Source organism: Thermobia domestica, chromosome 2 (assembly GCF_964235325.1).
Source record: "Thermobia domestica chromosome 2, izTheDome1.hap1.1, whole genome shotgun sequence".
NCBI classification, from domain to species: Eukaryota; Metazoa; Arthropoda; class Insecta; order Zygentoma; family Lepismatidae; genus Thermobia; species Thermobia domestica.
Window position 1 is genome coordinate 124,134,415 of NC_137455.1, and position 13,226 is coordinate 124,147,640.

Sequence of the window (13,226 nt, forward strand, 5' to 3'; positions counted from 1 at the left end):
ATTTTGATTGAAATTTAAAGTGGGTCGCAATTTATGTTTGTGGTAATTGAGCCATTGCAGGTGGAATTTCGAAATGCGATGTGTTAGTCGAGAAAACGCTGCTGTCGTTGTTATGCGGGCTTATGTGATTTAGATTTTAAATGGCTTCTAAATTTATTAATATATGAAAGATGAGAATTAACCTTCGCGTTTATGAGTAACGCTGTATGAAATAATAACATAATGTTAAATATTGTATTGCGACGAATAGATACAAGAATGTTTGTAATGATACAGAAATATGGTAATAAAAAAATAGATAGTCGACGGAATTAATGTGATGTTGATGAAAGGTATATTATTCGAAGCCGGAGTATTTTCTTGAATAAACCCGTACATTAACGAGACTATCCCCTGCATTAGAATGCCATACTAATGTATTACGAAGTTAATGTTGTAATTGTAGTATGACTTTGTAAGACCCCTTGCACGTATGTAAATAAATAATTACCTATAAAGCCAAGTGATAGAGATGCAGCTGATCAATAGTGTTCCGTTCACACTTCTCTCTTTTTGTTTACAAAATTGAACAGACAGTTTAACCATTGGTTGGGGAGTTGAAATATAATTTTTTGTCGAACTTAAACTGTAGTATTTGGAAGGTCATTATATATAAATCTTATATATACATTATATATATATTATAATGTATATATACATTATATATAAATCTTTCGGATAAGAACTATGCCACCTGTACCGCCCGCCATTTAAGTTAAAAGTCAGTATTATAACATACCAGTTCTAATAGATCGAGACGCCATTGTAGAAAATAATAATAAAATATCGTAAGGACATCCAGCTATTCTGTTTGTTGACATTACCAGTCTCCAGTGTATAACAACCCAAATTACAATCTTGTTGATAAAATCGTTATTCATCAATCCTTCCTGGCAAACAGTGGAGAAGAAATATGATCTATCAAATATACTTTATTGTTTACCTAGTAAATTTTGGAAAACAATAGTACTATCTGGAAGTTAATTGCATGGAAAAGCTGTAGGAAGTGACGGTATCGGAGAAACGACGTATTGAACAGTATTTCTTCTCATTCCTTACCTGATATTAAATACGATGATAACAAACGATGATTACCCACGTAGTGTGACATATACCTATGGTCCATCTGTGATTTCTTTTTCTTTTTAACTTTTCCATGTTAGGAAAAGGGAAACTTAGTGAAAAAAACTTTACCCACTATAAGTCTACAGCTTATTAATCGAGAACTTGGAAATGACAAAGTGATTTACCTATATATCATTTAAAGACATTTGAAAAGTCACCTTCTTTTATGTTTTTTAAGTGGATCTTTTCTTTGCCGTCTAGAAATGTGAGATTACATTGGCCTCGAGAATATTATTTGATTCCATATCATATATATGTAGATAGACATTTCATAATATATAGTAATACTCCTTTGAATAAGTTAAGCTAAACCTTTAAACAATTGATTAATTTTTTCTTGATGAAGCTGTAAGTGAAATACAAGTAATTTTTTCCTTGTGTCCTCTGTTGAAGGACTTAATGACTGAGAGTTTTGTCAAAGCAATATTAATGTCATTTCATGAATGTTACTATTTTATGAAGTTGATGGGGGAGTCCTTCCACAACTGATTGTATTTTTTTCTTTTATATTCTAACATGTTTATCCATTAACTTGTCTTAGCAACTTCTAGTGTTTTTATTGGTTTGTTTTTTTCTTTTACTCCATGGAGAAATAAATGTATTCCCTTCTATATTCACTATATTTTATTTAAATTTTCTTTATAGAATAGTAGTAGTGATTGATATAGTACGCTTATTAAATATGAACCACAGAATTTTCGCCTTGTGGAAAGAATCAAAGGATGGCCCGGGTGTTTTGATGAGACAAGGACCTGTTTCTTTTAGTAATTCGAAGATGTATAATTATAAGTTTACAAGTTTTGTTTTAGTAATAAGAGATAATAGAATATACAGGGTGAGCACAGAAACAGTACCTGATTTTAAAGTGCCATATAATTAACATTCAATTGAATATTCACATGAAATTTTGTACAGAGCTCAGTAAACTCAAAGTATTTTCCCATCTATCTTTTCAGAATCCTAGTTCTGACCAGAGCAGCTAGGGGGCAGCAACATCGAAAATGGCGTTCACCCCACAGCAACAAAGCTGGTGCGTTTTACAATTTGCAAAAACAAGCAGTTTTGTGAGAGTGCAGCGTGATTTCAAACGACAATTTAACGCTGATCCACCCACACAGAAATCCATTGTGAAGTGGCATAGAACGTTTATTGAGACGGGGTGCATTTGTGATCAAGGAAACAGTGGAGCGCGTAAGAGTAGCCTTCGTACACAGCCCACAGAAGTCTACACGTAAAGCTAGCAGAGAGTTGCAGATGCCACAAACGACAGTAAGAAAGATCTTAACGCAAGCGTTTGCGGTGTTACCCGTACCGACTGCAGTTGGTTTAGAAATTATACTCACAAGACAAGGTAAAGCGCCGTGAGTTCTGTGAGACTATGCAAAATTTCATGGAGGACGACGAAAACTTTCTGACGATCATTTTCAGCGATGAGGCGACATTTCACTTAAGTGGAAAGATGAATAGACACAATGTAAGGATATGGGGAACCCAGAATCCTCATGCAACTGTAAATGTGGAACGTGACTCACCGAAACTCAATGTTTTTTGTGCAGTATCAGAGCGTCGGGTGCACGGTCCGTTCTTCTTTCAGGAACAAACAATTACGGGTGAAAGTTACTTAGCATTGCTACGTAACTGGTTGATTCCGCAACTTAGTAATGCAGAGATAGACGACTTCGTTCTACAACAAGATGGAGCGCCGCCACACTGGCATCATGCTGTACGCAGGTTTCTAAACGAGAACCTCCGAAACCGATGAATAGGGCGCTCTGGAGTCAATGATCAAGTTCTTTGCAAGTGGCCTCCAAGATCACCTGACCTCACTGTTTGTGACTTCTTTCTGTGGGGATTTGTGAAGGACAAAGTGTATGCACCTCCACTACCCGCAACTCTGAACGATCTCCAAGAACGCATCAGGGATGCTGTCAACTCCATCACACCGGATATGCTTCACAACGTGTGGTTGGAGCTAGATTACCGCCTCGATATTTCCCGCGTTACAGGGGCGCGCACATCGAGTGTTTGTGATTTCGATTATTGCTACAAAAACTTTTTGAGTTTATGTATCACTGTTCAAAATTTCAGCAAAATATTACTTCGCATATTAAATTTACACTAATTTGAAACATTGACTGTTTCTGTGCTCATATATATATATATATATATATATATATATATATATATATATATATATATATAGAGAGAGAGAGAGAGAGAGAGAGAGAGACGATTTTTTGGTGACACGCGAAAAGTATCTGTTTTGTGCGAAAATGTTGTGTACCTAAAATATATACTTTTTCACCATTTGTTAGGCCATATAACGCTCGCGATTAAACGCGAAATTCTGTCAAATTAGCGAAATTTGCAACAAGTCCCGATATTCCACGAAATTTACTCAAAAGTGACAATTTTTCAACGCAGTGTGATGAAAATTCTCTTTTTTGAGAAAACAGGCCACCATGATGAATTTTTGAAATTTTACATGCGAGCTCCAAACGGTATCTACGGGTGAAGTGGATAGTGTGGAAAGAGTGTTGCGCGGTATGTTAAATGATCATTCAGAAATCGCTGGAAAGTGTCTCCAACTAATGTACACTCCTGTCCAAAATTATTGTCGCATGTCTATAAATATATTGTTGCAGGAATATAATTTGATAACGAATTTGCCCCGTATTTCTTACATTTTTAGTATGTGTATAATCGGCAAAGACATGTATGTGACACATTTCATGTCAAAACAGCAATAAATAAGAACAATAAAACGAAAGTAAAACTTTCTTGTCCATTTAGCACATTTTGTTTCACTCATACTAATTTTCGTATTTATAATTCTTTCCCTATGAAATTTACCATAAATATTCATTTCCCGATTATACACATATTATCAGTATTAAAAGTATCCTACAAAAGCATTATCAAATTTTGTCTTACAAGAAGACAGTTATAGATATGCGACAATTATTTTGGACATGAGTGTACATATCAGTTTCGAATGTTGATGTGGAGAGGGCTCTCTCTTCTTACAATGACATATTTACCGACAAAAGAACAAATTTAACACCAGAAAACATTGAAATAGTGCTTAAGTGTTATTTGCGTAAGTAAACTGTGAACACTAAAGTTATTTTTTTCTATTAATGTTCTCTCTGTGTGTGTTTTTTCTTTAAGTGATACTTTTATTCAGTGAGGATGCTTAGTGTTATTTTTTAAAAACTCAATTATTGTTTGATATAGTCATGCATAAGCTCATATCATGGTGATTGATGAGTGGACATTAAGGTGAAATAAAAGGTAACTAATTGTAATTGTCAAGGAAAATAGTGTTCTTACGTTGAATTTTTATTCACGATTTTATCCCGCTTTACGCGTATTTTTTATAACGAAATTGCGAATTTTTATTTACCACAAAATCGTGTCTCTTTCTTTCTCTCTCTCTCTCTCTCTCTCTCTATATATATATATATATATATAGATAGATATATATAGATAGATAGATAGATCGATAGATATGACTAAGTGTGCCGTTCTTGCGTTAAGACGGAAATAAAGGAACACATTGGAGACTCCAAAGAGGGATCCAGTAACTTCAGAAACTTGTCAAAGCAATTATTTCAGCAAAAATGTAGTATAGTTGTTTTAGATATTATACGCAAATTATTGTCACATATAGAAAAAGATATGTTTGAATCGTATGTTATACGCAATAGAATCTAGGTTCTCAATAGAACAAAAGTTATTTGAATAAGGAAAGGGATGTAATTGCAGAAAGATCTAATAATAGTTTCTCAATCTTCTTTATGTCCGAGCTATCCATTTATATAAATTTTTCTTCTGTAATATTTCAAGTTTCCTAATCCATTCTTCTAAATACTAAGATGTTGATTATATATATATATATATATATATATATATACAATCACTGAAATTATTACGTGTAAATATTTAGAACATACACCATTTAGGTAAGTTTGTAGATTTAATAGTGTGTGCTTTTGCTTACTGTAGCTTACCACAACACACAGAAAACTGCAAATAAATGACAAGTACTGTTTTTATTTATAAAAATTAAACACCGTGTTTACAACGCCACTGTTTTATCTTAACCAACCGAAAAAAATATCTAGTTTTACGTCTCACAATTATCCCTTGTAGGCTAAAAGGAGACAGATAATTAATGAAAATAAATGATTATAAAATAATTAGTTAGATGATGTAGAAGGAAACAACAGAACACCGAGTTTACCGAAATAATTTCTGGTGACATTATCTCTTGTAATTTTTAAAATTCTAAAGTGGTATCTGAAAAGATCCCTTATTTTATTGTGCTAGTACAACTTTTGCTTTTTTGTTTTATATTATTTCTACTTATTCTTAATGAACAATTTGTTATCTAATATAGAATTAGAGTTAAATATTAAAACTTTCTTTTCCTGTAGGGTGTAGAAGTTCTTCCTTGAATGTGGAAGCTCGACCGTTAAGTGGATGGAGTACATTTCGACACTGCATAATCACTTATCTGCAAGACTTGACGGTAGAGCAGTTCCATGAAATCACAAGAAAAGCAGGAGGTTTGCTTATTATTCTTCCATCAACAATGGCTTCCTTGACACCTGAAGAAAGACAGGTAAATTGTTTACTATTTTGTATTTTTTATCAGTTTCTAAAAACTTAATAATTGGGCAAAACTTATTTTTTAATGCGTCTTACTAGACTGTTTAGACTGTAGATTCCAGTGCTTTACTAGAAAATCTCTTATCACATAATAATCTAATTACATTTTGTACTTATGTAGGTTCAGAATTGTTGAAGGATGAGATCACACATTTTAAAGACAGGTATTTTGCATGTCATAAACTTCGGAAATACTTAGTTATTATTGCAAATCTATGAACTAGATGAACTCCTTCGTAGCTATATGGATAACGTACGCGCCTTTGGCGCAGGAGACCAAGGCCCCAGTGTGAACTCATGTGGTTTCGTCCCCCACGTTAATTAGATTGCATTTGAGTTCAACGTCCCTTTCAGCAGCGAAGCTATATGAAATATGAACCTACAGTTTAATGTGGGATTTGAATCACTCGAGCTTGCGCCGGGAGTCGAAACCAGGTCTTACGCGCTGTGCTCCCATGTTAAGCTTTAGGTTCACGTTTCGTAGCTTCGTTGCTGAAAGGAACGCTAAACTCCAAATCAACCAACTACTTAACCTCTTAGGTGGTTATGACGTGTTGACATGTCACACCGTAGTTAAAATCTCAACAGAGTAGTTATTTAATTTTGAGAGTAATTCTGATTTTGTATACTTAAAATTTAAATAGATTGAGGGAGCCAACGTGAAGACCTACTGCGGGATCACTAGAAGGTGAGGGAAACAACCATGTAAGAGGTTAATGAGTCTTGCTATAATTGCTTAGAGTGTTTAGACTGGTGCGTCTGTCTTCCCCGGTAGGTTACAGCCATATAGCCGGCCGAAAATTGGTCAGAACAGCCATACCTCGAGAACGAAATGTCGAGTAAAGGTTGGGTAAAAGCATATATCAATTATTTTTAGCCTAGATTCCATTAATGTACACTTACGTTCACAAAAACTTAAACTCGAAAAAAATAAATCTAGATCCTTACGTCCCTCGAATCTGTTATTTCAGAGAGATTTGTTTTCCCTTCATTCTACCACACAGTAACGTGATTACGAACTGGAGCAGAGAAATGGATTATCTGGACATTGAGTCAAGTAAATTTATAATTCCCTTGTAGAATATATCATAAAAGACGACAGAAAAGATGAATAAATTCAAAATGTGGAATACTAGGTGTTAAGATTCAAGCTTATATGGAGTACAGAATCACTAAAGTAGTCAGAGAAAGTTTGAGGTCATGTTTTCGTGGAAATGTTTTCTCTTAGTCTCTACTCGTCGTTTATGTGTCTTTCCTTTTTGCATATGTGTCCGTTTCTGTTGCCTTCCGACAAGTTGGTTTATTTTGTGGGGTTTTAATTTTCTACTGTTCTGTATGCTTTAGATGCTTATCCCTTTAAGCTGAACGAACGCCTAGCCCCGGGGAATAGTGGTTAGCGTAAGGGACCTGTGCGCAAATTTTCTTTTAGTATAGATTCGAATCCTGTTGAAAAAAAAAAAAAAATCAAAGATCATTCATGAATGCATGTAAGAAAATTGTGAATATATTACTGCTACGTAATACAATATATTAAATTATACAATACATTAGTCTAAATCATAAATTATTCTTTTTTGTTTCTCACTGTCGCCGAGTTTTCCAAATTCAGTTGGGGCCACTAACGTTAACATTTTAATCAGTTTCTCTCTCTTTCTGTATATATATATATATATATATATATATATATATATATATAAAGTAATATGACAGACCAACAAAGCTTGAATGCTTCATGGGCCATACATAAGGGTAGACCATTTATCTTGAAACACCCTTATAACTTTTAAGCTAATAGACAAGAAACGTTGAAATTTTGCACCATGCAAATATCAACAGAGGTTCATTGTGTGACATAATGAGCAATATCGCCAAGTTAACGGCATTACCAACCAACATAAAATTGAAGTTTCTCATATAGTACTACGACAGGTTACTAATGTTTCAAATCTACATATTAAACCTACATACCATACCTATTGTTTGGTGTTGCAAGGTCACAGCCTGCTACAGCATAACAAATGAGCCCTCTCTGCTGGTCTAGTGGGTGCGAGTGTGCCTTTGGTGCACATGGTTCCGGGTTTGATTCTTAGTGGGAGAGCAGAACATTTCTAATTTCATAGCCATTCATTCAGATCATCCGTCTTCTTTAGCCTAAATGGCATAATTGTGGGAACATTAAACTAAAAAAGATTCAATTCATTTTTCATCCAAATTTCAGGGGCCTCTGTAGCAATCACGCAAGTGAAACGAACGAGGAATGCACATTCAAAGTACCTTAGTGTTGAATACTACGATTATGATATGAGGTATTTCGAATAAGTTGGAACAAAGTTACAAGGAATTGAAAATTTGATTTTGTCCGAAACGATTTATTTCGAAAGTACACGATAGGGAGGGTGGAGAAGGAAGTACTGAAATACATGCAGCTACCATCCACGTGATAGGCTCTTTCATGAATGGACTTCAGCGATGAGTTTTTCGGGTGTGGCTATGTCTCTGCAGACAAAGTTTCTTGGGGACAATGCCCCATGAAGACAAAGTCCTTGGGACACACACTCCTTTGCCCCTATTTAGTCGGAGCCAATGCTCGATCAGAAAACAATATACAAAGATGTTCATATAGTTATTCAGTATTTTGCACAAGGGAAATCATTAAGCAGGAAAATAAAGAATCACTATATCATATCTGTACTAGCAACTTTACGTGAAGAATAAGTTGTAATAAATACAAAACCGAATAATAAATATAAAACCGAAACATTGAATATTGTAGAAATTTCTCCCTGTAAAAGCCGAACTTTCGAAACCACTGAAACTTGTATCACAGTATTGCGAGCGGTGATGATATTTAATGAAAAAAGCAAATAGGCTAATACTCGTTGCAAAAGATATATAATAGTTTTCTTCTACATGTAGAAGAAAACTCTATATTTTGCGGTGAGTATTAGTCATTTTGCTTTTCTCACTGAAACTTGTATTTGCTCATATCTAATTAAGAGAGTAGATACTGAATTTCACATGTTGAACTTCAGCAGCAAATCCTCACATTCGGCATTTTCTGAATAAAGAAAAGGAAAAGGAAGTATTATAGAGATTTTCTTTCTTAGAAGAGGAATTTTCGAAAACGATAAAACACTTTATTTTTAATGAATATTTAAATGCCGATTTTCATCCGTAACATTAGGGATTCATTAGATACACACTTCGGAGAACATTTACCAACCTTTAACTTTCTTTCCATATATTATTATTATTATTATTATTATTATTATTATTATTATTATTATTATTATTAAAAAAAGCTTTTGCTGCCGTGCCAAAAGAAGTATTTCCAAATTTTACTTTTTTATCCGTAATAGTATGGTCTGGGCGATAGTAAGTTACTTCTAATATTTTATGAAACAGTATAGGTTTCAGGTTATTTTAGGCACTACAAAACTTGTCAGTTGCGTTTGCTAACGGAACATTTAGGTTACTTGATGTCTCTTTAATAGCTGTGAAAGAAAAATAGATTTTGACTTTAAAATCCGACTTTTAATAATGTTGTGTTATTATTTATTGCGAGTAATGTATCAACAAATGGAAAAGGAGGCTCAGCTGCCACTCCTGATTTATCATTGATTTAATCTCTAATTGAGTCCGGTCATGAGAACGTAATTTAGTTTTCATCTGCAAACAGCAGCGGAGATACAGTTATTTTTAGATGAACCATTGAAACGACCGCTAAAATTTTGAGCGACCCATTCGTGTTCGCCACGCCTAGTAAAATAATAATAATAATAATAATAATAATAATAATAATAATAATAATAATAATAATAATAATAATAATAATAATAATAATAATAATCTTTCTTGAAATATAAAATCTGAAAGAACATTGCCTTTACTTCTCCTGAATAAAGTGAAAATACTTTTCAACAGAAAATTTAAAAAAAAATGACGTAAAAGAATCATAACAATTTTTTTTCTTTTTGAATTTAACGTCCCATGATTGTACTTTAAGGCTAAGGGGGACTGTGGTGATAATGAGCGAAATAGCGAGCTGATGAGCGAAATAGTAGAATGAAGAAAATGGGGGAGAACTAGAGAACTCCAAGAATACCGACATACGATATCTGTTCCCCACAAAACCACACAGTATAAGATTTGTTTTTTGATCTATCTGACCATTAAAAAAAATAATAAAATATATCAACGGAATATCTAAAGTACACTGTCAATATGATAGTAATATCCACATAGTTCGGTTAAAATTATGAAAGAGCGTAACAGTTCACTAGTTTTCTTTCCCTTTCCTTACTTTCGAGCGTCGATTGCAGAAAAGGAAGTATAATAACCGTGAAAAAGAAAGGAAGAAAAAACTAATTCGAAATTTCTGTCTAGAAGCCATATCGTTCAAAGTATCGGCACTAAATTTAAATTTAAGATTTTTTGATATTCTCCAAGGGTTTTTTTGAGCTTGCTTTCTATCCCAAAAAATAAGGATAGTTGAGTAAGGTGTGAAGATCAAAATTAATGATTTTCTCGAAAATGGTTCTAACGATTTTGTTCATATGTCATAAATTAATAGCCTACTAAGAACCCCATAATAAGCTGGAAGTTGGTTATCTAGGAAAAAATCTGAAAGTAGTAATTTACTCTTAAAATTTAATTCATATTTCATAAATATCAGGTTGTCTAAAAAGTATTGACCCTTTGGCGGTCAAAATTGAGAATACATTTATTATGATTTGAAAATAAACGATCATTATGAAACTACATAGCCACCATTTTGTTTGATTACCTTCTGCCATTTTTCCGGAAACACTATAATTCCGTTGCTATAGAACAGTGTTCCTCAACTTCTAGTCCACGAAGATAGTGCAAGAGGTCCGCATACAGTATTAAAAATATAACAAAACAAGCTAGAAATTAATGAGTAAAAAGTGTTAACATTAAGTAGACACTAAAACCCAGACCTTTTAAAATTAGGGATGGAAAATGAACCGGTTCTTGTGAAAACGCTCCGGACAGGTTCCTATTTTTAGCATGGGTTCTTGGTGCCTGAACCGGTTCTTTTTCCACTCCTGTTTAAAATATTTCCCCCAGTATTCCCACTTTAGATTCTAAAACTATGAAACATATTTTGAATGGTCAGACAAAAATTTGGTATTTCCAGAGAATGAGTAGACTACATTTGTCACTAATTTGAAAGGGACTGCGGTACGTGCCGACAATGATTGATATTGCAGACTGAAAGAAAATATAAAGGGTGATGAAGTAAATAAGGATTTTATTGTTTGTGTTTTCTCTAGCTGTTTGAAGTAAAATGTAGTATCCATATGTCAACAAACTGGCTGTTGTTTATTATTATTTTCTGTCAATCGAATCTCAATGGAACTTCAGAAGTGCTCAGTTATAGTTCGGCCAAGTGGGTGTCAGTTAAGTTCAGTTTTAATATATTTTTGAAAAGTAAGTTAGAACAGGGACTTTGAAAAGAACGCAAATGATTTAAGCGAAGCTAATTCTAACTGTGAAACAAGTGTTGTTACGGCAAGTAAAAAGTTGAAGCAAGCAACTCAAAGAAAAATACAATAGGGAATATTATAGTTCGTTTGTACTTGGTGCAGCGATGAAAGTAAAGAGAAACCACAGTGCATTTTGTGTTATGAAGTGTTGTCGAACGATTGCATGAAACCTGCAACTCCGATGGCATTTACAAATAAGGCATTGCGATATGAAAAACGAATCAGTTAATTTTTTTCAGGATACACCATAAAGTTACGGCCATGGATTCAATTAATAACAGGGAAACTTCATTCTGTCGGAGAAGTTTGATAAATATTGTTAATCAATCCCAAACGTATAACCTCACCTCACCAGTTCTATTTGATTTTAAAAAGATTTTATCGTAGTATACAGGGTTCATTATGAAAGTAATGAGCATTGCTTTAGAAAAACTGTTTTATTGTTCCGATTGTTATAAATCTTTAAAATTCCTCAAAATACGCTTCTTCTGCATCGATACACTTCTGGAGACGTGTTTTCCACGCCTGGAAAGCATCTTTAAAGTCCTCGGCTGGAATGGCTTTTAAAAACCTTGTAACATGGGCTTGAATGTTCTGCACGGAGTCCCAATGTTTTCCTTTGAGGTGTCTCTTCAAACGGGGAAACAAAAAAAAGTTACTAGGAGCCAGGTCAGGACTATAGGGGGGGGGGACCACTGGGGTTCTGCTTCGGGCCAGGAAGTCGACGACGGTGAAGGCGGTGTGACTTGGTGCATTGTCGTAGTGGAGTTCCATTGAGTCTTTCATGTCACTTCGAACGCGGGTGACCCTGCGTTTGAGTCTCTTGAGCACTTCTAGATAAAATCCTGCGTTGACAGGTTGTCCTGGTGGCACAAACTCGAAATGGATGATTCCTCGAACGTCGAAGAAGACAATGATCATGGTTTTGATTCGGGATTTGCTCATGCGCGCCTTTTTGGGGCGGGGGGAGGATAAGGTGTGCCACTCCGCACCCTGCCTTTTGGATTCTGGATCGTATTCGAACATCCAGGATTCGTCTCCAGTTACGACCGAGTCTAAAAAGTCCGGATCACTTTCACACAATGCCAACAACTCCTTGCAGCGCAAAACTCGAAGTTCTTTTTGTTCGTTCGTCAACACCTTCGGCACAAGCTTCGCACAGACCTTTCGCATTTGCAGATCCTCGGTCACTATCCCATGTACCGCAAATGTTGACATGTTAGGGTGTCCGCGATTTGTTGAATGCTCTCACGCCGGTCTGAGCTCACACGGTTAACGTTGTCGTCGGTCCTGGCCGTTGTTGGGCGTTCAGAACGGGGCTCGTCGGAGACCTCCTCCCGACCCTCCTTGAACGACTTGTGCCATTTTCCGACCTGGGATCTTGACAAATACTCTTGCTTGTAGGCCTCTTTCAGCATCTGGTAAGTTTCCGTAGCATTCTTACCCAACTTGACGCAAAATTTTATGGCGTAGCATTGTTCGAGCGAACCCTTCATCGCGCCGTGTTACAACTTGTAAAAACGTGCTTCACGCGGATCGACATCCACACGCTGTCACTGCTCGCAGCAGACTTACTCCGGGCGCGTTTGGAAGGACAGACCACCCACTACTTTTTCCGCGCAGGCAGCGCGCGCTGCGGTGGATTGTTGAGTCAGGGTAGCATCATGCTCATTACTTTCATAATGAACCCTGTATACTTATTAAAACTTGTTACTATTTACTATGATAATAATTCAAATAAGTAGACACTATTTTGATCACTTAAAAGCACTATATTTTCAAATAATTGATAATTCTTCTCAGCAATAACCTACACTTCTAACTTAAATGGCGTCACACTTCTAACTTAAATGGCGTCGACTTGTATTATATTATACT

At 35.1% G+C, this 13,226-nt stretch overlaps 1 protein-coding gene across 2 annotated transcripts in view; it reads left to right on the plus strand.

Moving 5' to 3' along the window:
* Positions 1–13,226, plus strand: part of LOC145675331 (BOS complex subunit ncln) — a 90,869-nt gene that overhangs the window by 21,578 nt on the left and 56,065 nt on the right. For both annotated transcript variants that reach the window (XM_081745730.1, XM_081745735.1), the window contains exon 2: positions 5,604–5,791. In XM_081745730.1, coding sequence (XP_081601856.1) covers positions 5,604–5,791 — 188 coding nt within the window. The remainder of the gene's footprint in view (positions 1–5,603; positions 5,792–13,226) is intronic.